Below are 26,347 nucleotides of genomic sequence, written 5' to 3'. Positions count from 1 at the left end.
TTAGTACCTTGTCATAGGACACATAATTAAAGGTAGCTATTACTTAAAAGAGATTTATTTTTCCTTTTTCTTTTTTCTTGGGAGGAAGACATTACAGAAACAAAACAAGAAACATAGATAAAAAACATACCTGAACTTCTCCAATTCATTGTTTCTGGATTTTTGTTTTCCTTTATATTTTGGAGGCTGACCTGTGAATACAGAAGTATTTGTTCCTGAAATGTGTACATAAAAATCTACAAGCTTGAAACTGAAACAATTTTTTTTAAAAAAGCAAACTGGAATAAGAAAGCAGTATTGTATGTGTGTCTAACTATAAACAAGCCAAAAAGGACGCTAGGGATGATGTTTTTCTACGTATGCTAGAAAATTACTGCAAAGATAAATGATAATGATGATTATCACCTAGGCTGAGAGTGGACACAGAAGATACAGGCTAGAGTTGCTGTTCTCAGGTAGTTAATCAGATGGGAAGCAAAGACAGGTCCTTCAATAATTAAACAACAATCCTCACTAAGAGGAAAAGAAGGTACCATGTTGACATAGCCACATTAATTCCACAGTAACTGCTCTTAAAACTCCTAGGAGGGAAAAATCTCTTCAATCTGGAGTGGTTGGGGAAAGCGTTAGTGGGAATGTAGCATTTGTGTTCAGTTTTAAGAAACAAGTAGGATTTGCACAGAATGGGCCAAGTGAAGTTCATGATAAGAAAACTAAGTACACCTGTGTGATTTGGTGAGTTAAGTGAGGGCAGACTGGAAATGGGCTGCAAAGGCAGGTGGGGTGAGTGTCACAGGTCCAGTGCTTCCGACTCTCCAGCTGGGAAAGCGCGCCTTCATCCCTCTGGAAGGAGAAGAGTGGCGCTGCACGCTTCTGGGCGGACGGGGGTGACCTGCACAAAGCTGTGTAGCACAGAGCACAGCAAGGGGTTGGGAGTATCTGCTGGAAGCTTTGGGAGAGTTGGCAAAGGCAAGTCAGAGCCTGTGTTTTAGGGAGGGGATGAGAGCCTGAGCTGCTTTGGGTGGCCTCAGAAAACGACAGCAGTTTCTAGAAAGAAACAAGTTTTTAGTGTGATTCCTTCTATGAAACCTAGGACAAAGCTATTTAACTCTGGGACCTTAATTTCTTCAACTGAATGTAGATATGGAAGTGTGAAGGGTATTTAAATTACTTCAATGTGCTGTTTGATAATAACGGCTTAAGACATGCCATAAATTAAAAGCTGTTTCGCAAAAAAGGTTTTATTCTCAAAGACTTTTCACGTGCTATTAGAGTCCTCTCAGGTAAGACAAACACCTGCGTCTCCCCCTCTTTGTAGCTGTGCTGAAGTGCTAATCAGCAGTAATGGGTGGGTACAAGGCACTGGAGCCCCAAAGAAGACAAAACTGCGGGAAGTAAAAGACAGAAATGGCTGCCAGGAGTAAAAGCACTGAAAAAACAAATGAACCAAAAAATAACTGAAAGGAAAAGAAGGTTACAGGATCGGTAACTAGAGGTCAACAATCTCACCACAATAACCCTAGAAGGAACACACAAAAGCGTGAGATGCTTGTGTGTAACAACAACCTTGAGTGGTCAAGAAAATCTGAATTCTCTCCATTTTTAAAAGGCAGAGAAGAGTGTAATCCACCATAGAATGATTTCCTTCAAAAGCAAAAGTAGCATAAATGGACAATGAGAAATGAGGCATTGAGTATCTGCTTTTCTGGAGCCTTTCATTTCCCCAAGGTGCCAAGGTGTGTATGAGGTCTTGCTGTGTGTGTCTGCGTACTTCCTAGATATAGAAATAAACAAATGCACTAAGCACATACAATTTAAACAAACTAGTATTAGACTAAAGCATCCATTCTCAACACAGGTACATCACCCGCAAAAAGGTAGTAACTGGTTACTGGACGATGAAGGAAACCTAACTCCTCATATATAAAGCACACATGTATATACAACATATAAAGAAAGAAACAGATGGTATTAAAGTTCCAGGAGGGCAGGGTAATTAGGGGGAAAGATGTCTAAAAAGGCTCTGGGGGCAGGGAGCAGATGATGAAATAAAAGGAGAGTGACACTGGCCTAGGGGAAATCAGCAGACCAAGAAGCGCTTCATCTTTCCTTTCCATTCCTTTTCTTTGGAGTCCAAAATTAAATGCATTAAACAATATAAGACTGAGCACTGATTTCAAAAAAATGTTCAGTGTTTTCTTGACACTGAAGCATCGTAAAGTAAAAGAAGAGGGATAACAAACATGAGTGAAGCTTCTGCAAATTTTAGGGCGCAAGAGTTTAGGCAACACTATACTCATTTAACACCAATTTACATAAGGAAAAAACTCACTTGATGGTGGCAGAAACTCAGGATGACAGTCGCAATCATCTACCTTCGAAGCTTCATCTACCGCCTGCCATGAAAATAAAATGAGTCAGACTTTCAAAGAGATACAGCCATGAAGAATTCAATAGCTAAATAATAAAACAGAGTAGAACAGAATTTATCCAAGTGCCTAAAACACCCAGCTTTACCAGATGACTAAATAAAATGATAAATACTGAACAACAGTTACTGGATTAATACTATCACAACTTTCCTCATGCTCCTCTCCCTGAGTACAGCTTCTCTGGCACATTCGTTGTCAACAACAAAAGGACTAGACCGCGGGTTGGAAAAGTTCCCTTCAACGCCTACCACCCACCTAACCCCAGGGCATCGCTTTGCTTTTTCCCCCTCAAGCCCTAGAAGGAAGTATCACTGTGAACTTGGTTAAACCTGCTGAGCTTTGAGTATGCTACAGTTGAGAGGAAAACGCAGATACACATCCTCCGGGACACTGATCACAGAGCCAGCTTACAGGCTTAGAGATGCCCTAGGAAACGAGCAGATAGGTTCTGAGTACAGTAATGAACCAAGGGCTGGGGATCCCTGCTGTTAAGAACAAGAGACGGGAGAAATACCTTGGGCAGAGAAAGGAATAGGGTGCCTCCCAGGCCCAGCACAGCACAAACAGGGTGGCTGGGCTGGTGCACTGCCAAGCAGCCAAGCAGTCACTTGTCACTCATTTCCAAGTGGCTACTGGACTAAGACATGTAAAGGGGAAAAAGAGAACTATCGAAATGGCAAAATGAAATTTAGAAAAAACATTGGGAAAATCCACAAATGTGATTTCAAAAAAAATTCTGTAACGCTGAAATAGTAGTTGTAGGAGGGAACCAGATTAATTAAAAGAATCATTCTCTCAATGCCAATAGGCAAAATGGGTTCATATTATCAAAACATTTAGTTTCCATTACCATAAAAATACTGTAAAAATGTGAGACCATCTATACTTGAAATAATTTTAATTTTTAACCGAGCTTACCTTTAGATTCTGATTACCACCGTTTGCCATTTCGTGGTTAGTTTTTCTGGAATTTCTTTCAGTCTCCACAAAGTTAAGTGAAGTACTAAATGCAGGTGCTGATAAATTAGGTATGTAGGCTCTGAATGAATTTAAAAAAAAAAAAAAAGGAAAGAAAGGAAGAACTATTTTATTTCCATTAATATTTGTTAAAAGTTAAACTTCAGGAGTTCCCGTCGTGGTGCAGTGGTTAACGAATCCGACTAGGAACCATGAGGTTGCGGGTTTGGTCCCTGCCCTTGCTCAGTGGGTTAACAATCCGGCGTTGCCGTGAGCTGCGGTGTAGTTTGCAGACGCGGCTCGGATCCCGTGTTGCTGTGGCTCTGGCGTAGGCCGGTGGCTACAGCTCCGATTAGATCCCTAGCCTGGGAACCTCCATATGCCGCGGGAGCGGCCCAAGAAATAGCAAAAAATACAAAAAAAAAAAAAAAGTTAAACTTCAAACAAAGAACAAGTATAGCCTTTTTTCCTTGAAAGCAAGGTCATATAGCTTCAAAAAGAATCTCAACCTCTGCGATTGGGTTTTATACATAAATATTACTTTAAATTTGTGGTTAGAAACTGAAAATAGGAGTTCTCCTGTGGCACAGAGGATGAAGAATCCAGTGCTGTCACTGTTGTGGCACAGGTAAGATCCCTGACCTGGGAACTTTCACCTGCCAGGGGAGCAGCACTCCCCCCACAAAAAAAACCTTCAAAATAGACTATGAACAGTTTCTATGTTTTCTGGTTTCTAATATTAAAATAAGTCAGTCTGCTTTAATTTAACAGCTTCAATATCTTAGGTATTTAAGCATGTGGGAAAAGCTTTATCTATTTTAATTGCCAAGTAAAAAGATGGAGAATCCTGACAGCTATTTGTTTTCTTAAGAACATACTCATGTCTATCTGCTGCCTGTTTCTAGCAGGAGTGTTAGCTTGTGAAAAGCTATCAGCAGGCTGGAGGCAGATGTTTCCAGGACAGAGGTGAGCCTTGCTGGTGTTCTAGGCTGCCAGGACCCTCGGGGCCAAAACTGGGGCCAATCAACCACAGTGGTGTCCAATTAACACTTCACCCCACAGGCTTGGATCTCCAATATATACATATGCAAATGGTTCCACAAAACAAATCAAACAAGTCAAGAGTCGCTTGATCTTACAAACACTTTATTTATTTATTTATTTTTGCTTTTTAGGGTCTCACCTGCAGCATAGGAAAGTTCCCAGGCTAGAGGCTGAATTGGAGCTACAACTGCCAGCCTACACCACAGCCACAGCAATGCAGGATCCAGGCCGTGTCTGAAAACCCACACCACAGCTCATGGCAAGGCCGGATCCTTAACCTACTGAGTGAGGCCAGGGATCGAACTCACATCTTTATGGATCCTAGTCGGATTTGTTAACCGCTGAGCCATGAAGCGGAACTCCAAAACTTTATTACATAGTTGATTTACAATGTTGTGCCAATTTCCGTACAGCAAAGTAACCCAGTCACACACATGTATACATTCTCTTTTTGTCTTTTTTTTCTTTTTACAGCCACACCCACAGCATATGGAGGTTTCCAGGCTAGGGGTCGTATCAGAGCTGTAGCCGCTGGCCTATGCCACAGCCACAGCAACTTGGTATCTGAGCCGTGTCTGCGACCTACACCACAGCTCACAGCAACGCTGGATCCTTAACCCACTGAGCAAGGCCAGGGATAGAACCCACAACCTCATGGTTCCTAGGTGGATTCATTTCCGCTGAGCCACGTTGGGAACTCCATATACATTCTTTTTCTCATATTATCTTCCATCATGTTCTATCCCAAGAGACTAGATATATAGTTCCCCCTGCAGGACCTCAATGCTTGTCCATTCTCAATGTAATAGTTTACACCTACTAACCCCAAATTCCCAGTCCATCCCACTCTCTCCCCAAACCAACACTTAAAAAGCCTCCTCTAGTCCTTCCAACCCCAACTTTATTGTAATGGTTGCTACTATCTACCACAGCGTAAAATAGCAACTCCGAAACTCACAGAGCAAGATCGTTCCAAGTAACAGCTAGTTAACTCACCTGCTCTCATAAAAGGCCTTAATTGGATTCCTAGTTGGAGTTAGACCTGTAAAAATGAATCACACACATAGTAATCAGTGGATTGAAAACACATATTTTAAAAGATTTTCACATTTCCTTTAAGCTGACAGTAAGAGTATCGAACTTAGAAAACCAAAAACTAAACCTAAACAACCTTATACTTCTGGACATTTTTAGTTTTAGGATGGTGTCAACAAAAATGTTACACAAACCTCATGTGACCTCCCGTATTACCTGATTTCGTTGACTAGATGCAGCAATCTATAAAACTGAATCAGAGATGGTACCTGTCTTCAAGGAGCTCACAATCTTATCCTCATATTCTGCTGGATGACAGCATCTGCTAGAGAACTAGAACTACTCAAGTCAGCTTCCTAAGACACGAACCACCCCAAGAAGAAAGAGCAGGAAAGAGCTGTATGCTCACAGCAGAGTAAGGTGATTTCAGGCACTGGAGAAGGCAAAAGGACTCAGGAGAGAGAATAAGGACCGAATAAAAATTGGGAATTCCTAGCCTGCACACCAATTTCTGATGTATATGTGTATATATGTACATTCAGCAGGCTACAGGATTAGCCACAAACTTGGTGCAAAAACATCAAACCACGCTACTGAGGGGCCTTTTCTTTAGGAAATAACTGTAAATAATGAAAGAAAAATTTACAACCAATTCGTTTTTTATTTTTTTGGTCTTTTTGTCTTTTCTAGGGCCGCACCTGCGGCACATGGACGTTCCCAGGCTAGGGGTCTAATCCGAGCTGTAGCCGGCCTACTCCAGAGCCACAGCAATGCAGGATCTGAGCCGCATCCGTGACCTACACCACAGCTCACAGCAACGCCAGATCCCCAACCCACTGAGCAAGGCCAGGGATCGAACCCGCAACCCCATGGTTCCTAGTCGGATTCGTCATCCACTGAGCCATGACGGGAACTCCCAATTCGTTTTTTAAAAGGCTTTACTTCATTCAAAATTTCAAGAAGGCACATTTTTCTATAGAAGAATAAATAATTTGTTGCTATCTATTTCAAATAAAAAATACAAATCATTTATAATTACCTACTGGAATATAACACTAACATATTTCCACACGAATAGAAATTAAAAACTTAAGTGAGTTGACCAAGATAACATAACAAAATCAGTACAAATCATCTTGATTTATGGTCCTCCATTAATCCAAGAAACCCATCTTCCAAAGTTTTAAAGGGAATTCAACTGTTAACCAAAAGAATCTTATGTGAAATACCTTGCAGGTCTTCTATTTGTTTTTGTAACTTTACATGCTGCTGAATTAGATCCTTGATGCCCTCAGGGTCATTTTTACAGAGTTTTTGAGCTTTTATGTTTGCTTGCAGGGCCCAGTCATATTCCCCCAGCATAGAAAGGGCAGCACAATAACGATAATGACCCTGTTCCAAAAAGATAAATTTAATTTTTTTCTCAAAAATAGGCTTAAGTTAAAGAAAATAGATAAAGAAAAGAATATTTTGCTTGCAAACTGATTAGTTACTTAAAATGTTAGATTAGGATCCTATCAATAAAAACTAAATAAAAATGTTAATAACCTCTCAGGAAATAAAATTATCTAAATGAGCTAAGTGAAAAGCTATGAACAGTATTCATAATAATTTTTAACAATTGACTAGTAGTCAGTTTTTCCACTTGAGATTTTTTTGTACTCCTCCAAAGAAAATGATTAACTTTTATTGTACATATTTTACTAATAAAGAAATAATATTATTTTGTCCTAAAGTATAAAAAATGATTCATTATGTCACTTAATTTTTAAAAAAATACTTTCAGCAGTAAATAAGCCTCTCAGTCATTACATTCCCTACACCTTTGAAATCAAAAGAACTCTAGAGCTAGAATCAGCTTGTGCAGTAGTTTTCCAACCCCTCTGAAAAGCATGGGCACAGATAAGGGGTACATCCAGGCTAGATATTCCAAATACCTCTTTTTTTTTTTTTTGGTCTTTTGTCATTTTTTAGGGCCGCACCCTCAGCATATTGAGGTTCCCAGGCTAGGGGTTGAATCAGAGCTGCAGCTGCCGGCCTATACCACAGCCACAGCAATGCCAGATCCAAGCCACGTCTTCGACCTATACCACAGCTCATAGCAATGCTGGATCCTTAACCGACTAAGCGAGGGCAGGGATCGAACTTACAACCTCACGGTTCCTAGTCAAATTCGTTTCTTCTGTGCCATGACGGGAACTCCCAACTACACCTTTCTCAATCAGCTTTTAATTATTTTATCTCTCAGTATAGTTCTTGGTTTTAGGATGCAAAAACCACTGATTTACTCTTAACTCTATAAAGATCAGGCTGTTTTATTTTGTTGCAGCTGGCCTCATTTATGCACTCTGGGAAGTCTACATAAAGCCTGAAGATTTTAGTCTAGAAAACTAATATTACCAAACCCGGGGCTAACTAAGCCAAGCCCTCTTCTAACTACTCCCAAACCAAACTCGTTTTAGGTACAGTATCTCCACTGAAGAAATGATTTACAAGCGCAAAGGGTTACAACCTGGCCTAACGCCACATTGATTTAGAAACAAACCAAAGAACTTAGGACTCCAGGTCCAGAGCTCTTCTCTCTTTGCTGCACATTTTACAAAGAATATTCTGACTCTATGAGAAAATATGAAATCAGAAATAAGTGATCCTTTTAAGAAAGATGAGCCTTTCACTAAAAGGAGGCAGAAACCAGCAGAGGACCTCCGTGCACGCAGGTTCAGTGCCTATATAACCTGCCCTGGCGCACGCCCAGACTGTGAGTCCCGGAGCACTTCTTGGCCAGATTGTTCAGGCTCAGATTGATTCACATTCAGATAGCATGTGGTTAAACTCTGCATTACCTCCAAAGGCATAAGCAAATAAAGAGATCTCACAGATAGGCTACAAGATCAAAATTCTATCCACTAAACAGTTATCAACATCAAAGTTTAGATAACTGCATTTAAAAAAATCACAGCATAGGCAATTCAGAGAAATTATAAACCTTACCTGCTAAATGTGTAGGGAACACTTTATTTTTCTCTCTCTTTTCCACCCACCTTTCTCATCTTTTACTGGGTCCTTTCCCCTAACCTCTGTAAAATTCTATCAGTTGAGAAAGGGGTTTTTTCAGATCTTTCTGAGTGATGCTTTCTGAGATCTTTCTGAGTGATGCTTTCTGAGATCTTTCTGAGTGATGCTAAAATTAAAGGCATCTCACAAAGTTTCTTGAGCCCAATTACAATAGAAAATTTTGCTCTTCTCTGCCATTCTCATTCTCTACCACATACACTGTCCATCTGCCTAACATCCACTCCTTTCGGGTGCCATCATGTCCCTACTCCACACAGTAATGGCAGGACTGTCAACTTCAGTGCCCCCATCCCAACAATGGCTGGTAAAGGAGAAGCATAGTGGTGTCCCACGAAACTGGCCAAGTGAAATGCACCACTTACCGGGACATAGTAATTGATCCACAGGTAGGAACATGGCTCAACCAGGCATACTATAGGTATATAAATACTATATAAATAGGTATACTATATAAATACTAAAAGAGGTTCTCTTTCCACTAGAATTAATTAGGGTATCAGTCAGTTTGGGACTCCTACTTTTTCAAAATGAAGCCAAGGGAGCCTGTGTTCTAACTACCACTTCTGGTCAAGATGGAGTTACAGGAATTGGATGTACCCTCTTGCCTAAAACAAAGAAACAAGGACAAAATACACCAAACAAAGGTTTGCAAGACACTGCTTATCAGCCAACAAGAGAGTGATCCCTGAGAGATGAGAAACACAGAAATCAAGTCCTATGATTGCTCTGGCTTAGTGAAGAAGTTTCTAAGCCACGGCACAGGAAGAAGGAGCCCAAGGAGAGATAAAATCTCAGTTAAGTCCAGGAAAGCCAAGGTAGCTCAAGTTCACAGGGCAGAGGACCAGAGAAGAAAGAGCTGGACAAGGAACTCCAGAGATCTTCAGAGTCCCCTTTGAGTCTTCAGCTCAGTATCCATCAGTGCATCCATGTGGGACAACTACCCAAGCTAGGGAGAGAACCACTATGAAAGATGAGAAGCAAACAACAGTCAGAACTCACACAGGGCCAGGAATAATTTCTATTCCCATGGACCAGAAGGGAAAACATATTCACAGAATATTAAGTTGTAGGTATTAAATAGGGTACTCAGAAGAAAAAATTAGTCCTAGACCAAATACCACTATGGTAGTACCCAACAACACCCCAAAGGATCTGTTTCCAACTTCCTACATCTCAAAACAAAACTCAGAAGTATTTACAGAAATACAGAAATACTAGTATAACACAAGGTAAAATTCACAATATCCGATATCCAATCAAAAATTACTAGGTATGCAAAGAAGGAAAATGTGATCTATACTGAAGAGAAAAATCAAGCAGCTGAAAACAATCCAGAATTGACAGAGGTGATAGAATTAGTAGATAAGGACATTAAAACAGTTATAAATACATTTCACATGTTCAAGAGCTAAGAGGAAACTGAACATATTAAAGACATGAAATATATAAGAAATACTCAAACTGAAATTCTATAGATGAATGCTATGGAAATAAGGCAGATTAGACATAGCAGAAGAAAAGATCAGTGAACTTGAGGACAGAGCAACAGAACCTAGGTAAAACGGAACAGAGAAAGCAAAGTGAGAAAAAAACAATGAAAATGATGCTAACAAAGAGGGAAGCACCACTGAGAAATAGAAAGAAAAATGTGTACAGATCTGGATCCAATCATGCCTGAAGCAGACCCCGAGACTTTTCAATTACATGAACCAATAAATTCCCTCTTCTACTTATGCCATATCCGAGTTAGGTTTTGTAAATTAAAAGGTTCTTGAGGACATTTTGTGAGGCTATTGGTTTGTATCCTATACAGAATCACCTAAAGACAATGCAAATAGGGACAACACTGTTAATCAACTATACTTCAATTAGGAAAAAAAAAAGACAATGCACATGGAAGTATAAATAGCTGTTGACTATACCATAAAAACTCACTCCCGGAGTTCTCTTGTGGCACAGCAGGTTAAGGATCCAGCATTGTCGCTGCTGTGACATGGGTTCGATCCCTGGCGTAGGAGTTTCCATTTCCACACGCCCCAAGTGGGGCCAAAAAAAAAAAACAAAAAAAAAACCAACCCATTCTTTAGGATACAATAATTCACTCTCTCTTAAGCCTAAAAGTATGTGTTAGGACTTATATAGTATTATAAATCAACACAATAACAAATAATAACAAATAATAAAGAAAGAAATAAAAGTATATCTAAGATAACTAACGCTGTACCAGTCTTACCTGTATGGAAAAAGAAGAAAAAAATAGCCCACCCACACATGGAAACCTACAGAGTACCTTCTTATGGAGGCTTATATCCTACAGGCTTGACTCAAAAGACTCAGGTTCAATACCCTCAGGCCATGCACAAAAATAAACTCAAGGTGGCTGAAAGACTTAAATATAAGACAAGACACCATCAAACTCCAAGAAGAGAACATAGGCAAAACACTTTCTGACATTAACCTCATGAATATTTTCTCAGGTCAGTCTCCCAAAGCAACAAAAATAAGAGCAAAAATAAACCAATGGGACCTAATTAAACTGAAAAGCTTTTGCACAGCAAAGGAAACCAAAAAGAAAACAAAAAGACAACTTACAGAATGGGAGAAAACAGTTTCAAATGATGCAACTGACAAGGGCTTAATCTCTAGAATATATAAGCAACTTATACAACTCAACAGCAAAAAAGCCAAGAACCCAATGGAAAAATGGGCAAAAGACCTGAATAGACTGTTCTCCAAGGAAGATATACAGATGGACAACAAGCACATGAAAAAATGCTCAACATCATTGATTATAAGAGAAATGCAAATCAAAACTACCATGAGATACCACCTCACACCAGTCAGAATGGGAATCATTAATAAGTCCACAAATAACAAGTGCTGGAGGGGCTGTGGAGAAAAGGGAACCCTCCTGCACTGTTGGTGGGAATGTAAACTGGTACAGCCACTATGGAGAACAGTTTGGAGATACCTTAGAAATCTATACGTAGAACTTCCATATGGCCCCGCAATCCCACTCTTGGGCATCTATCCAGACAAAACTCTACTTAAAAGAGACACATGCACCCGCATGTTCATTGCAGCACTATTCACAACAGCCAGGACATTGGAAACAACCCAAATGTCCATTGACAGACAATTGGATTAGGAAGATGTGGTATATAAACACAATGGAATACTACTCAGCCATAAAAAAAGAACGACGTAACGCCATTTGCAGCAACATGGATGGAACTAGAGACTCTCATACTGAGTGAAATGAGTCAGAAAGACAAAGACAAATACTATATGATATCACTTATAACTGGAATATAATTTACAGCACAAATGAACCTTTCCATAGAAAAGAAAATCATGGACTTGGACAACAGACTTGTGGCTGCCCGGGGGGGAGAGGGAGGAAGCGGGAGGGATCGGGAGCTTGGGGTTATTGGATACAACTTGGAATGGATTTACAAGGAGATCCTGAGTAGCATCGAGAACTATGTCTAGATACCTATATTGCAACAGAACAAAGGGTGGGGGAAAAAATGTATACATGTAAGAGTAACCTGGTCCCCATGCTGTACAGTGGAAAAAAATTAAAATAATAGAACAAACAAACAAAAAAGACTCAGGTTCATAATTAATTCTAAAGTAAAAGGACTCTTATAAAAGTAAAGAATGCACCTTAGTCTTATTTTGTTTTCCAAGTTTAAACTATGCTTTAATGAACACGCCTTTCTGGTAAAATAAAATAATAAATGACTTCAATACATAGTTACCAATTTTTTTGAATACTTACACTAAGAGTTGTGTTTTTCATCTACATAAATACTTTTGCAGTCACCAAAAAATTCCCAAGTTAAAAAATGAGTGAACCCAAATAAATACAGTCAACTAATCTTTGAGCAAAGGCATTGCAATGGAGCAAAGACAGTCTTTCCAACAAATGACACTGGAACTGGAAATCTACATGCAGAAAAAATGAATCCTAATCTTACACACTCCACAAAAACTAACTTGAAATAGATCACCGACTAAAGCTCCTAAAGGATAACACAGAAACCTTGAATACGATGATGACTTTTTAGACACAACACCAAAGGCGTGACCCATGAAAGAAATAACTGATAAGATGAACTTGATGAAAATTAAAACTTATGCTCTGTAAAAGAAGACATCAAGAAAATGAGAAAATATTTGCAAAAAAATAATTTGTAAAACTGTATTTCTTATGTATCTTATCCACAAGAACTCTTAAAACTCAACAATAAAACTATCAAATAAAGAATGGGCCAAAGACCTGAACAAACACCTCATCAAAGAAGATATAAAATGGCAAATAAACACATGAAAAGATGCTCCACGTGTCACCAGGGAAATGCAAACTGAAACGACAAGATCCACTACATCCATCAGAACTGCCAAAATTCAGGGCACTGGTAATGTCAAGTGCCGGGAGGGTATGGAGCAACAGGGACTCTCATTCACTGCTGCTGTAAGTGCAAAATGGCACAGCCACTTTGGAAGCAAGTCTGGCGTTCCTTAAAAAATTAAACCTATTCTTATCATGTGATCCAGGAATTGCACTCCTTGGTATTTACCCAAAGGAGTTGAAAGCATATGTCCACACAAAAACTTGCACACAGATTTTTTTTTTTCTAGCAGTTTTATTTCTAATTGCCAAGCATTGGAAACAATCAAAATGTCCTTCAATTAATGAATGAATAAATAAAGTGAGGTATATCCAGACAATGTAACATTATTCAGTGATAAAAAGAAAGAGCTTATCCAGCCATCAAAAGACAAAGAAGAAATTTAAATGCCTATTACTAAGTGAAAGAAGCCAATCTGAGAATCTTACACATTTTACAATCCCAACTATATGACATTCCGGAAAAGGTAAAACTTACGCAGAGAGTAAAAAGATCCATGATTGCCAGGAGTTTGGGGGCAGGGGGGGAAGGATGGAAAAGCAGATTAGAGGATTTCAGGGCAGGGAAAATACTCTGGATGAACCGTAATGGTGGAATAAATGTCACTGTACATTTGTCCAAACCTGTAGAACGCACAGCACTTAGGGATGATTATGAAGCGTCCGCACAGGTTCATCAGTTTTTACAAATGGTTCACTCTGTTGGGGGATGCTGATAATGGGGGAGACTGGGCATGTGTGGGGGCAGGGAACTTACTGGAATCTCTGGACCTGCCTAATTTTTCTTGAACCTAAACAACTCTTAGGAAAGTCTTTAAGAAAAAAAAGGGCAAATATTTTATGTTTGGTAAATTAAGCCAGGAATAAACATTCCACATAAAATCCTCAAAGTAATTTAAAAAGTTCTGGTATTCTTTTTCTTTTCCTAAATTGGCAATATATTGAATTAGCATCTCTGGAAAACCAGCATCATGGTGTAGGTTTCAGCATTAAGTCTATCATCCATTCATTCTGTAAATGAATTTATAGAGGACCTGCCAAATGCCAGATTCAGTGATCAGCAAAGATTCTATTTCAAGTACAATGGCAACTCATTAACAAAAATGGAAACAACCTGACTGCCTTCAAATACAAAACATTTCCAATGCTGGAGTCTCAATTCGATTTTGTCTTTTACTTGCAACAACACCTTGCAAACATACTTCACACCTTCCTGGGACTCAATTTCTTCATCTATAAAATGAGGCATTTAAAAGGTGACCCCAGGAGTTCCCGTTGCAGCTCAGCAGAAATGACCCAACTAGTATGCATGAGGATGTGTGTTTGATCCATGACCTTGCTCAGAGTTAAGGTATAGGGCGTTGCCGTGAGCTGTGGTGCAAGCCAGCAGCTGTAGCTCCAATTTGACCTCTAGCTTGGGAACTTCCATAGGCCACAGGTGTGGCACTAAAAAGCAAAAAATTAAAAAATTTAAAATGACCCCAAACTTTGGATACAGAAGTTCATCCAGAGAATTTTATAATCCCCAGACTCTTCTAAGCCAACTGAGTCACAGTTGGCCCTAATTTGGGGGCCCAAAAATTCTAGGATTCTATTCACTCTGATTTAAAAACAAATATATAAATACTTTTTAAAATTGATAAATGTTGGTAAGACAGTTAACTAATTTCAACTCATTTATTTAACTGCCATTAAGTCAACAAATATTTACTGAGTCCTTGTATGTGCCAAGCAGCTCATCAGGCAGGCCAGAATCAGAAGTGAACCAAACAAACAAAAAAATGTCCTCGGAGAGCTGACACTGTACTGGAGAACACAAAAAAACCCCACAGCTTAAAAAACAATATATATCACCTGTTCAATAATAGTAAATATAAAGAGGTAAAAAAGTAGAGAAGGACAGCAAATGTCTGGAAGGGGCAGCTTTGGCATGTTAGCAAAGTGGTCAGGGAAGGTTCTACTGAGAAGAGAACTTTGAGCGAATAATGAAAGGAAATAAGGAAGCTCGCATGTCATGCCCTGGGGAAAGGCATTCACGTTCTAGGCAGAAGGATGAGCCTGGCACGTCTGAGGCGTGAGGAGGCCAGCTGGGGGACGGGGAGAGAGCAGGAGGAGTGAGGTCAGCATTAAGACTGCGGATCGATCAGACAAACAGATCATAAGAACAACTTTGATTACGTGAAAACACCTCTGCCTTATTAATGGATACTCAGGTGTCTGTGGTTCTGCGCCATTACTGCAAGGCTGCAATGGCCAGTCTTGCACATCTCACCACGGGCACACATGTCACCACAGGACTGTCTGTGGATCGCACATCCTGGAATCGGTCATGACACCCCAGCATCACACTGCTCTCCAGGGTGAGCATAACCAATGCACACCCACTGGCTTTCTGAGAGCTCCTGCTCCTACGCACACTACCAACCGTGGGACTACGGGTCTCTGAACTTTTGCCCATCTGATGGGCCCAAACACCACCTGTGTTTCTTCCACCTGTGGGTATACTTGTGTGCATGTGGGTCTGTTTAGAGGCTCTCTACTGGGCCCTCTTGATTGCTATTTCTTTACAATTTTAATGACGAGGAAATATAGTTTATTTCCATTGCCCATTTTCTACTGGGTTTCCTACTTATTTTACTTCTTTGCCTATTCTGAGTACAAATCCTATCAGCCATATGTGTTGTTTCTATGACAAACTACCTCCTCCCAGATTACAACTTCCTTCATGGGGTCCGGACATACAGAAATTTTTAACTTTGACATAGTCAAATTTATCAGTTTTTCTCTTCACTGATCTATGCATGCACTGTACGTTACTTGAGAAATCTTTTCCCATCTGAAAGTTACAGCCTTCTCAAGAATGTACAATGACGAAAAAACAGCCTGTTGAGTAAGTGGTGCTGATTAGAACACTCCCTAACACCACACACAAAAATAAACTCCAAATGGATGAAAGACCTAGATATAAGACCAGACACTATCAAACTCTTAGAGGAAAACACAGGCCAAACACTCTCCAACATAAATGACAGCAACATCTTCTCAGATCCACCTCCTAGAGTATTGACAATAAAAACAATAATAAACAAATGGGACCTAATTAAACCTAAAAGTTTCTGCACAGCAAAGGAAACCCTATACAAAACGAAAAGACAACCCACAGAATGGGAGAAAATCTTTGCAAATGAATCGACTGACAAGGGATTCATCTCCAAAATTCATAAACACCTTCTGCAGCTCCATACCAAAAAAAACAAACAACCCCATCAAAAAATGGGCAGAAGATCCAAACAGGCAATTCTCCAAAGAAGACATACGGATGGCCAAAAAACACATGAAAAGATGTTCAACGTCACTCATTATGAGAGAAATGCAAATCAAAACCACTCTGAGGTACCACCTGACACCAGCCAGAATGGCCATCATCCAAAAGTCTAGACAATAAGTGCTGGAGAGGGTGTGGAGACAAAGGAACCCTAGTACACTGTTGGTGGAAATGTAAATTGGTGCAACCACTGTGGAAGGCAGTATGGACATGCCTCAGAAAACTAAACATAGAACTACCATTTGATCCAGTAACCCCACTCCTGGGCATCTATCCAGAGAAAACCACAACTCGCAAAGACACATGTACTCCAATGTTCATTGCAGCACTATTTACAATAGCCAAGACATGGAAACAACCTAAATGTCCATCGACAGAGGAGTGGATCCAGAAGATGTGGAACATACACACGATGGAATATTACTCAGCCATTAAAATGAACGAAACAGCAGCATTTTTAGCAACAAGGATGGACCTAGAAATTATCATGCTAAGTGAAGTCAGCCATACAAGGAGACACCAACATCCAATGCTTTCACTGACATGTGGAATCTGAACAAAGGACAGAATGAACGTCTTTGCAGAACAGATACTGACTCACAGACTCTGAAAAACTTACGGTTTCCAAAAGAGACCATTTGGGGGGTGGGTGGATACTATGGGGTTGTGAGATGGAAATCCTATAAAATTGGATTGTGATGATCATCGTAAAACTATAAATGTAATAAATTCATTAAGAAACAAAAAAAAAAAATGAAAGTTACAGTCTCCCATAGTTCCTTCTAAGTTTCAAGTTTCATCTTCCAAAGCCAGGTCTCTAATGCATCCAGAATATGCAGATGTTAACATCTCAACCACTGAGGGGTCCTGAGGATTCCTGTGGGCAACTTGTCCTCCTCAGACTGGGGGGCCCCTCACTGCTGTGCTGCACCTTTTCTTTCTTTCTTTCTTTTTTGTGGCCATACCCACACCATTCGGAAGTTCCCAGACCAGGGATCAAACCCAGGCTGCTACAGTGACAAAGCAGATACTTAACCCGCTGTGCCACAAGGGAACTCCCCCACTCCCTCTGATTACAGAGCTGACCATTCCCCAGCCACATCCTGAGCTATGCATAATTTTCTCCAGCATTCTGACACAGATTTACTTTCTATAAACAGATACGGCACTATTTGCCTGATGTAAAATATAAAAGGAACCTACCTTTGTCCAATTGTTCTTCAGAATAATAGCTCTCTTTCCATCACCAAGTGCATTTCTAAAAACAAAATAAAATAAAATACTCAAACTTTTAAAAAATAAAAGCATTATAAATTGCATATCTATTTGTACTTTAATTTTCCATATATAATCTGGTTTTTAATTTTTTAATCTGTGATATATATATCCATTATAGGAAATTTGGAAAATACAGAAAAGTAAAACAAAGGGAAAAAGTCACCCAGAGTCACAATCACAACTCCCCAGGAATAATTACTTTTAATATTTCTGGAGTATTCCTCACACACAATAATCTACATCTAATTTATGTCTAACTTTTTGTTACTATTTGTATGGTTTGGTAGGGGATGGGGTTGCTATTTTTGCATGTTAGCAAGACTTTTGATCTCCAAAAATAAAACTCCCAGATCTTTGACACAACACACTGGCTACGCTATACTGGACAGACCATGAATACTGGGAGATGAGACAGGGATTAAGTCCAATTCAATCACTAACTCTCACTGGGGCTCTTAAGAAGTTAGTAACTTCTCTGGGCCCTCGTTCTCATCTGTAAAATGAGGATGATAATTCTCTTCTTCCTGTTTTTAGAGACTATGCCACAGCACAGTACTCTGTAAGGTGTCAAGCACTTTGGTCTAATAGCTAGTCTCTCGTTTCCTGGCTTCCTTATATTCAGGGACCTGCTGCTCTTCCACCCCAGCCCTGCCCTCCCAGAGAACTTCATCACCACTTTAAAACTGTTCAAACCCTAAAATCACTAATTCAGGCGTCCTGCTCTCTCCCCATAACCTAGCTCCTCTCTTGCTTCAACTCTTCCTACTGCCTCCTCAGGGTGCCCAACTCACTGACTGACTGACTCTTTTTTAACTTACTGATCTAGCCTAAGAGTCACTGGTTCATCACTTCATATTCACATGCATACGAATCCCTTATACGTCTTTGTCCCCATGTCTACACCCTGCTCCATAGCAAACCCAAGGCTGGATCAACCGTGCTTTCTGCTTTGCCCATGACGACATCTGGGGAGCCAAGTACTGCTGGAGAAACATCACACAGCAGAGCACAAGGCAGCGCTACTATTCGGGATTCCAAGGGCCTGCAACAGTTACCAACCATCCTAGATCAGATCCTCCACTTTTGTAAACTGATTTTGTCAAACCTTGTGTCCTTTCCTCAAACTTCCAACTCCTCTTTCTCTCAGCAGATGGCCTCTGCTCCTATTTCAATGAGTAAACCAGAGACATCAGAGAGAATGCTCTCAATTTCCTACCCGAAAACCTAAGGACAAACCCACATCAGGCCTTACCTTTTCTCCAGCAGCCTTACAATAACTGTCTACCTCATGTGGCCAGTCTCTCCACAGGTGCCATATAACTTAAGCATCCTTCCAATATCAACTAGCTCTCACCTGTAAAACTAGCCATTCCTTCTCAAAAATCTACACCATCAACTTTTATTGTGGTAAAAATACATATAACATACGATTTACCACTGGAACCATTTCAAGTGTAAAGTGATATTAAGTAATTAACGTTATGCAATTTCCTATCAACTTTTAATATGCTCAGATCTCTCTCATCTCTAAAAACACACATTTAGAAAAATGCCTTACGCCCTAAGGAAACCCTGTTGGTGCTCTACGCCACAGCTAGCCCCTCCTCTGAGCTGGCTACAAGCCCTGTGCTGTGAGGGCTCACCTCACCAATGGAAGATTTAGAAATAGAGCTCCCTTGGGAGCTAGTTAAGGATCTGGCATTGTCACTGCAGCAGCTCGGGTGGCTGCTGTGGTGTGGATTTAATCCCTGGCCTGGGAACTTCCACCTTCCACACGCCATAGGCATGGCCAAAAAAAAAAAAAAAAAAAAAAAAAGAGAGAAGAAAAAGATTTAAAAATAATTCCCAATTCGTTTTAGCCAATCACGGCAATCCCATGCTCCTCCCCACTGACTGGTTTAGGGCTAGTCATGAAGACCTGATGGGACTTCTCACTCTTAAAGAGATTACCCCCCCCCCAAAATTACACAGGTTACAAAGAAGAACACTACATACCTTATTCTACCAGACAGCAGTAACTACTAAAAGGCCATCTATATTTTAAATAAAAATAAAAAGCTATCTAAAGGTAGACAACCTGACCAACAGAACAGGATACAGAAATCAGAACAGCTCCTTACATCTAATCAATGATCTATGTGGCAGGTAGCAGTGCAATGCACGGAGAACACACTCGCTTAGAAGACAGGGCTGGTTGGCTGAGGGGCTCTTCCATACCTCAGCTAGTGCAGAGCCTGCTGCACAGAGATGCTTGTTGGTTTTATGTTGAAAGATAAGTGAATGTGCCCTCCACACACACACACACACCACAGGCAGAGCAAAGGCAGCAGCACAAAGAGGCTGTGGGTCTGCGAGCAAGTGGAGAAGCCACGAAGGCCCCCTCCTGCAACCGCCCCCTTCTTGGGCATCTTCTACATGCTGGGTGCTGTACCACAGACACCCTGTGGACAAGCCAGACACAGCCTGGGTCTCTTGGGGCTGACGTTCTAGTGGGGAGACAGATAATAGGGGAACAAATACCTACGTGATTTCCAAGCCATACGAGGGCTACTAAGACAGAGGGTGAATGGAGAGGAGGATCAGGGCAGACTTCTAGGTGACACTTGTGCTGAAACTCAAACAGAGACGGGGGAGAGCCCCGTGATTCCAGGGAAAAGCGTCCCAAGTAGGGGTGACTGACTGCACGGAGTCTGCGGCAGGGGGTGGGGAAGTGAGCACAGGCCACAGAGGTGAAGAGAGGGCAGTGATGGGCTGGCCCCAGGGTGGGGGCCTGAGGGCCTGTGAGGGTTGGAGGTAAGGGCAGAGACCTAACGGTGTCCAAGGGCAAAGAAGTAAGGGGCCCCCCAGCAGAGCTGGGTTTGGATGCCTCAGGGCAGAGGGAGTGCTTGAGGAGGTGGGTTCCCTGGGTGGGTGCTCAGAGCACGGGATTCTAGGAAACGGGCTGAGCGGCAGGTAAGGCCAGGAAAGGGGTGACCTCAGCAGGAGCAGGATTGAGGGGTGGTGAGAGGTGGACGGATCCCCATTCACAGGCTGCCTGAGGAGCACAGGGGCGGGGGGTAGGGGCAGGAGCCCTATTCTGGCTTGTCCCTCAGAGACAGGGCTGGGGCAGTGGGAGCCCCTCTCTCTTGTCCTGGGACTGCAGCTCCACCAAGACAGGCCCTGGCGAGGAGGGGGGTCCTGGGCCCAAGGAAAAAAAGCAAAGAATAATGAGGCTGGGTTAATTTAACATTCATATGAACCTTGAACCCTACCTCATACTAAGTACAAAACCGCCTCCAGATGAATGACAGATGTAAATATCAAAGTTAAACCATCAAACTTTGAGAAGAAATGAAGAACATTTTGTAGAGTAGGAAAAGATTATAATCAGAACATAAAAAGTGCTTATCATCATGGGAAAAAAATTGATGAACTGTACTATATTAAAATTACTAACTTCCATCTGTGAAAAGAAAACATAAAGAGTGAAAAGGCAAGCCAAAGAGTGTGATAAGGTATTTCTAATACATATACTTGACCAGTGACTCATATCCAGAATTTAAAAAAAAAAAAAAACAATCTCCTACAAATGAATATGACACTCAATGAAAAAAAAAAAAAAAAGCAGAAGATTCAAACAGGCACTTCACAGAAGAGAGTCTCTGAATAGTGAATAAGCGTATGAAAAATGTTCAACTTAAATCTCCTTACTCAACTTAAGGAAATGCAAATTAAAATCACAGCACTGTATACTGCAGACCCACCAGAATGTCTAAATGAAATGACACAAAATAATAAGTGTTAGTGAGGACGTGGAACTGAAACTCTCATGTGGTGCTGGCAGGAGTGTAAAATGATATACAACCACACTGGAAAGTACGTGCTGGAGCTGGATAGCAGCACACCCTCCTGTCCCAGCAACTCCACTGCTTGATTATATACTTAACAGAAATGAAGACGCATGTTCACAATGACACCACCTGTAAAAGTGCTAGAAAGTACCAAATGCCCATCAACAATAGAATGGATAAAATGTGGTATATTCATGCAATAGATGAACACTTTACAACTACATGCAACAATATGGATCTCAAACACAGTGCTGAAAACCATACATACAAGAACACATACCATCTGGTTCTGTTTATATTGCACAAAAACTGGCAAAACTAACCTATGGCGCTGTGAGTCAGGACAGCAGTTATCGTGGGGGAGGAGATGGGTAGTGACTGGAAGAAGGAACAAGGGGGACTTCAGGGGCGCTGGGGCTGTGACCTGGGTGCTAGTTATGTCATTTGGTTGCTGAAAACTCAATCTATCCACTTATGGACTGTACACTCCTCAGTATGTGTATTAAGTTTTTTTTTAAGATTTTTATTTAAGATACTTCTGCTGGAGATGGTTAACATCCAGTAACCATCCTGCCATCTGAGAGGGAAGCCTGAGATTCGGGTCACCAAGTGGGGCTGGGAAAAAAAACCAAACACCTAGGTCTTTGAAGACACGGTTAAACCACTAAACACACAACCCTAGAACTGCCTCCCTCTGGAACGCCTGACAAGGTTTAAGTCTTCTTCCTCATTTAAACCAGCTGAATAAGAGATGTATTCTGCAGCCCAAAACATCTGAATACAATGGCAAACTCTTCCGCTCCTCACTGCCTCTCCCTGACCCCCGAATATCTTCAACAGCCACCTACGCTGTCTCCACTTCCTCACCCTCATTTCTCAACCCACTCCACGCTGGCACCTGCGCCAAGCTTCCCACCACAGCTCTCCCTCTGGCAACTAAAAGATGTCCATGTAACCAAGGCCAAATTTCAACTGGCTTCTCAGCAACAACCAGTGACTGCTGGCCACTCTTTCACGATCCCACACTTACTCTGGCCACCTCCTAATAATCTCCCAGGCAGGTCCACCTCTCTCTAATTGGCCACTGTTTGTCCTCTCAAAGCTCAGTCCTAGATCCTCTTCTCATCTCAGCTCATACTCTCTCTAGACCAGCGGGGCTCAACCTTGGCTGCACATGAGTACATCTAGGGGTCTTCTGAAAGCCCAAATAATTAAATCAGAATTTCTGGGGGAAGAGGCAGGAACTCCTTCAGAGCTCAGGTGATTCCAGTGTGTAGTAAGAGCCGAGAATCACTTCCCTAAGCAATCTCATCCACACCCACAACTTCAAATTACCTAGGTTAACTATCCTAAATTGCTGTCTCCTGCCCAAACCTGCCCTTGGAGACCAGACTCCCATCACTCACTGCCTACATGATATTCCACTTTGGACCCTTCAAGAGCACTTTAACTCAGTATGTCCAAGGGTGAAGTCAAGTTACACTCCCACAACTCCACCACTTCCAGTGAGTGATGCCAGTGTCAGGGAGTGGGCCCATCATCCATGAAGATGAAGGTAGAAACCTCACAGTACTTCCAAACACAGCCTTCTCCCTTGCTTCCCAACCCCAAACCGCACGCAAGTTCTGTCAATTGTATCTCCCAATATCCCAGATCCTTCTACTCCACTGCTACCGCCACTACCCTGCTCCAAGCCACCATCACCTCTGGCTGCACTGCAACAACCTCCTAAGCCGCACTCATGCTACATCCCCCCAAACCCACTCTCCTCACTGCAACTAGGCTGCTCTTTAAAGATATGAATCATGCTATTCTCCCCTGCCACGGTGCAGTGATTTAAGAACCCAACTGCAGTGGCTCAGGCTGCTGCAGAGGTATGGGTTCAAGCCCCGGCCTGGCACAGAGATTAAAGGATCCAGCGTTGCTGTAGGTCACAGCTGTGGCTCAGATTCAATCCCTGGCCCAAGACCTTCCATATGCCGTGCATGCACCCACAAAATAAAACTAATAAAACAAAGTCCTTTACTCTCTTCTTGATGCTCTTAAAGGCCGGCAGCCTCAGGGAAGCCTTCGAGAACCTCCTGATCCAGCCCCTGACCACCCGTCTCCCCTCCTCCTCTGTATTCAGGCGTGCTGTTAATTCCATCAACGCAACACACTGTGCTCACTTCAGCAGTACACACACTGAAATGGGAATGTACCATGCTCCTTCCCGCACTGCTGGTCCACTGTCTAGAACACGGGGACTAGGTGTGTATGTCTGATAATATACAATATCATCTATAATGTATGGTACTATATGGCCATAATTTTAATCCCATGTATTATAAAAATCATAATATATGTGTATATTGATAACATTAATACTGATGTTTTCACATGTACCACCCTTTGACATATTAACCTACTCAAGCAAAGTGGACAGAGTAAATTACATGGTGTTCCTGCTCATCCTAATCGCTGAGGCCCAGGGTCATTCCTGCTCCATGGAGAGCAGGAATGACTTTAGCAGCAGCAACACCTGCGCAATACATCTAGGAAAACAGGGAAATCCAAGATGTAAATGGCTATTCACTCTTGAAGACTGTGTGACACAGCAGTGAGCGTACTGAACAGAGGGTAAGAATCAGTTCTAGCCCAGATGCTCCAATGTATTCCTTTACAGGGGAAAGTGTATTTCTCCAATTCCCGCCCCCATCCATTTCCTCATATACAATCTGCTACATTTTGCCCTAAAATAAGTTAGGCAAGAACACTTACCTCCCCCTCCTCTAGCTTCCATGTGGATTTAGCTAGAATCTTCACTCCTAGGCTCTCTCCTCTCCCCAAGCCTGACTTTTCCCCAAGAGAATAATGACAACTTATCCAAAGGTGGGGGAGAGACATTCATCACATGTGGCTTAACCTCTTCTCACTCTTTGGGACTCTATCCATTATCTACCTACCTACCTATCTTTTCAGGGCCACCCCTATGGCATAAAGAAGTTCCCAGGCTAGGGGTTGAATTGGAGCTGCAGCTGCCAGCCTATGTCACAGCCACAGCAACACCAGATCTGAGCCGCATCTGCGACCTACACCGCAGCTAATGGTAACTGGGGAATCCCTAACCCACTAATTGAGGCCAGGGATCAAACCCAAACCCACATCCTCATCTAATCCGATTCATTACCAGTGAACCACAATGGGAGCTCTTTTTGTCTTTCTGTGAGGGGAGGGGGGACTTTATTTTAAACATCAACGTAACACCACAGTTCCCCCTCCTCCAAGCTTCAAGTTCACAAGGGCCCCTGGTTGCCTGATTCTGCCTGTGATGTGGGTGAACTAACATCAAGTCATGTGCTATCAGAAAAGGTCCTGTTCTCCAACAACTGCATTAGTAACAGAGGCAAGACTGGATTATCACTTGTCTGCCTGCTGCTTCCATCTCCTAATTAACTCTAGGCTGGGGACAGGAAGGAGATGCTATTACCTGACCCTCTGAAACCACAACACGTAAATATGTAAGAATTTCTAAGCCACAAAAGCGTTATTTTTTTCCCCTAATGTAATTCATCACTTTGAGGGCCTAACCAAACTAACAGAGAAATAACAATACTACTCCAAGTTTCTAAAACTTACAGTGAAGCAACAAAAGCAGGATTTAGATGTCATGGTCTGTTACCGTCAAATATGTAGACAATTAACCACTGGCTGAATAAACACATTTTAAGCCTAAAGTTAATGTCTGGAATTGAAATTACATATACTCTTTCAACCAAGCAAAGTAAATTTTTATCAGAAATTTATCCTACATATATATAGAATATATTATATATGTATATGCATCCGAACAGAGAACATAAGTAAGAGGATATTACAGAGTTGTATGTGATTTTTTAAACTGGAAATCATCTATCTTCCAATGCAAACTAATCCACTGAGTAAAAGACTATGCAGCCATGAATAAGAATTGGGGTAGATGTCTATATACACTGATATGCAACAACTCCAAGATTTAAATATTAAAAGCAAGATGTACAACAGTGTGTACAATATACTCTTACCCATGTTTTTAAAAAAAAAAAAAGGCATATACATGACATTGAACCAAACAAAACTGCCTTATTCCGACTTTTAAAAGCAGCAACTTGATTTGGCTCAACATAAGTGTTAGGATAGGCATAAAATATGGAAATACACAAGCATCTGAAGGAAGGAATTAGGGCAGGGGTCTCAGCCAGGCAAGGGTTTTCAGTTTCTCCTTTTGTACTCAATTTTTTTACGATGTGCATTTGTTATTACTTTTTAAAAAGGGGTTGCACCCTGAAGAATTAAAAAAAATAACTTTAATTCAAAAGCAAATTCAGCAGCTTTTAAGCAAAAATAAAGAGACGATGCAAGAGAAGAGCATGAGGAATAACACCAACCAACACACACACTTAAAGCTTCCCCCCAACACACTAAGATTTTTGAAATTCGCACAGAAACATACAGTTGACTTGATTACACCCCAAGCCTCAGGGAAATTCAGAAACACACACATACACACCCCATTTAAAGTCTATCCACATGCTGTTAACCACAAGTTGGGATCTGACAGAAGGGAATATCATATAATCAGCAGACAGTTAAATACCAAAACATCAAAGTAAATATCGAAGTTTAAAATTCCATAACGTTCCAAAATGAATTAAGAAATACCCAAGGCTAAGCTTTCCCTTTTTTTCCAATTGCATTTCCCATTACACAGGTTATCCCATCCCACCAAAGATTTCAAATTTCCACCCATATGCAAGTTCAAGAATGAAGTAAAACAGTAAGCCTAACTGCATACCTTGCGTAACTGTTTTAACGACAAAAGCTACAGATACACCTGTATCTTTTCTAGATTCTCCTCTACTCTGAAAATTTCTAATTACTTCAATTAAAACGGTCACTCTGAAATGCCCTCTATCCCAAATGATATTTAAAAGTG

General features: G+C 41.2%; 1 protein-coding gene and 1 long non-coding RNA gene across 26 annotated transcripts in view; both read right to left on the bottom strand.

Annotated features, from left to right (window-relative positions):
* LOC146397887 (uncharacterized) overlaps nt 1–26,347 on the bottom strand; it is a 419,652-nt gene that overhangs the window by 195,854 nt on the left and 197,451 nt on the right. The gene's annotated exons all lie outside the window — the stretch shown is intronic.
* Nucleotides 1–26,347, bottom strand: part of TTC3 (tetratricopeptide repeat domain 3) — a 126,340-nt gene that overhangs the window by 72,724 nt on the left and 27,269 nt on the right. For 13 of the 25 annotated variants that reach the window (XM_084992065.1, XM_021070969.2, XM_084992070.1 and 10 more), the window contains 6 exons: nt 17,489–17,543; nt 6,698–6,860; nt 5,430–5,475; nt 3,351–3,471; nt 2,333–2,396; nt 131–191 (listed from right to left, as the gene is read on the bottom strand). In XM_084992065.1, the coding sequence (XP_084848191.1) occupies nt 131–191; nt 2,333–2,396; nt 3,351–3,471; nt 5,430–5,475; nt 6,698–6,860; nt 17,489–17,543 (510 nt within the window). The remainder of the gene's footprint in view (nt 1–130; nt 192–2,332; nt 2,397–3,350; nt 3,472–5,429; nt 5,476–6,697; nt 6,861–17,488; nt 17,544–26,347) is intronic. The other 12 variants (XM_084992079.1, XM_084992081.1, XM_084992083.1 and 9 more) reach the window with 1 other exon arrangement.

The sequence above is a fragment of the Sus scrofa genome, chromosome 13, assembly GCF_054392235.1.
Source record: "Sus scrofa isolate SSC_HxYL_T2T_F1_AM1 chromosome 13, Sscrofa_HxYL_maternal_Yorkshire_Landrace_v2.0, whole genome shotgun sequence".
In the NCBI taxonomy this organism is placed as follows: Eukaryota; Metazoa; Chordata; class Mammalia; order Artiodactyla; family Suidae; genus Sus; species Sus scrofa.
Note: the sequence above shows the minus strand (reverse complement) of the source record. Positions and strands in the feature narration are given on the sequence as shown.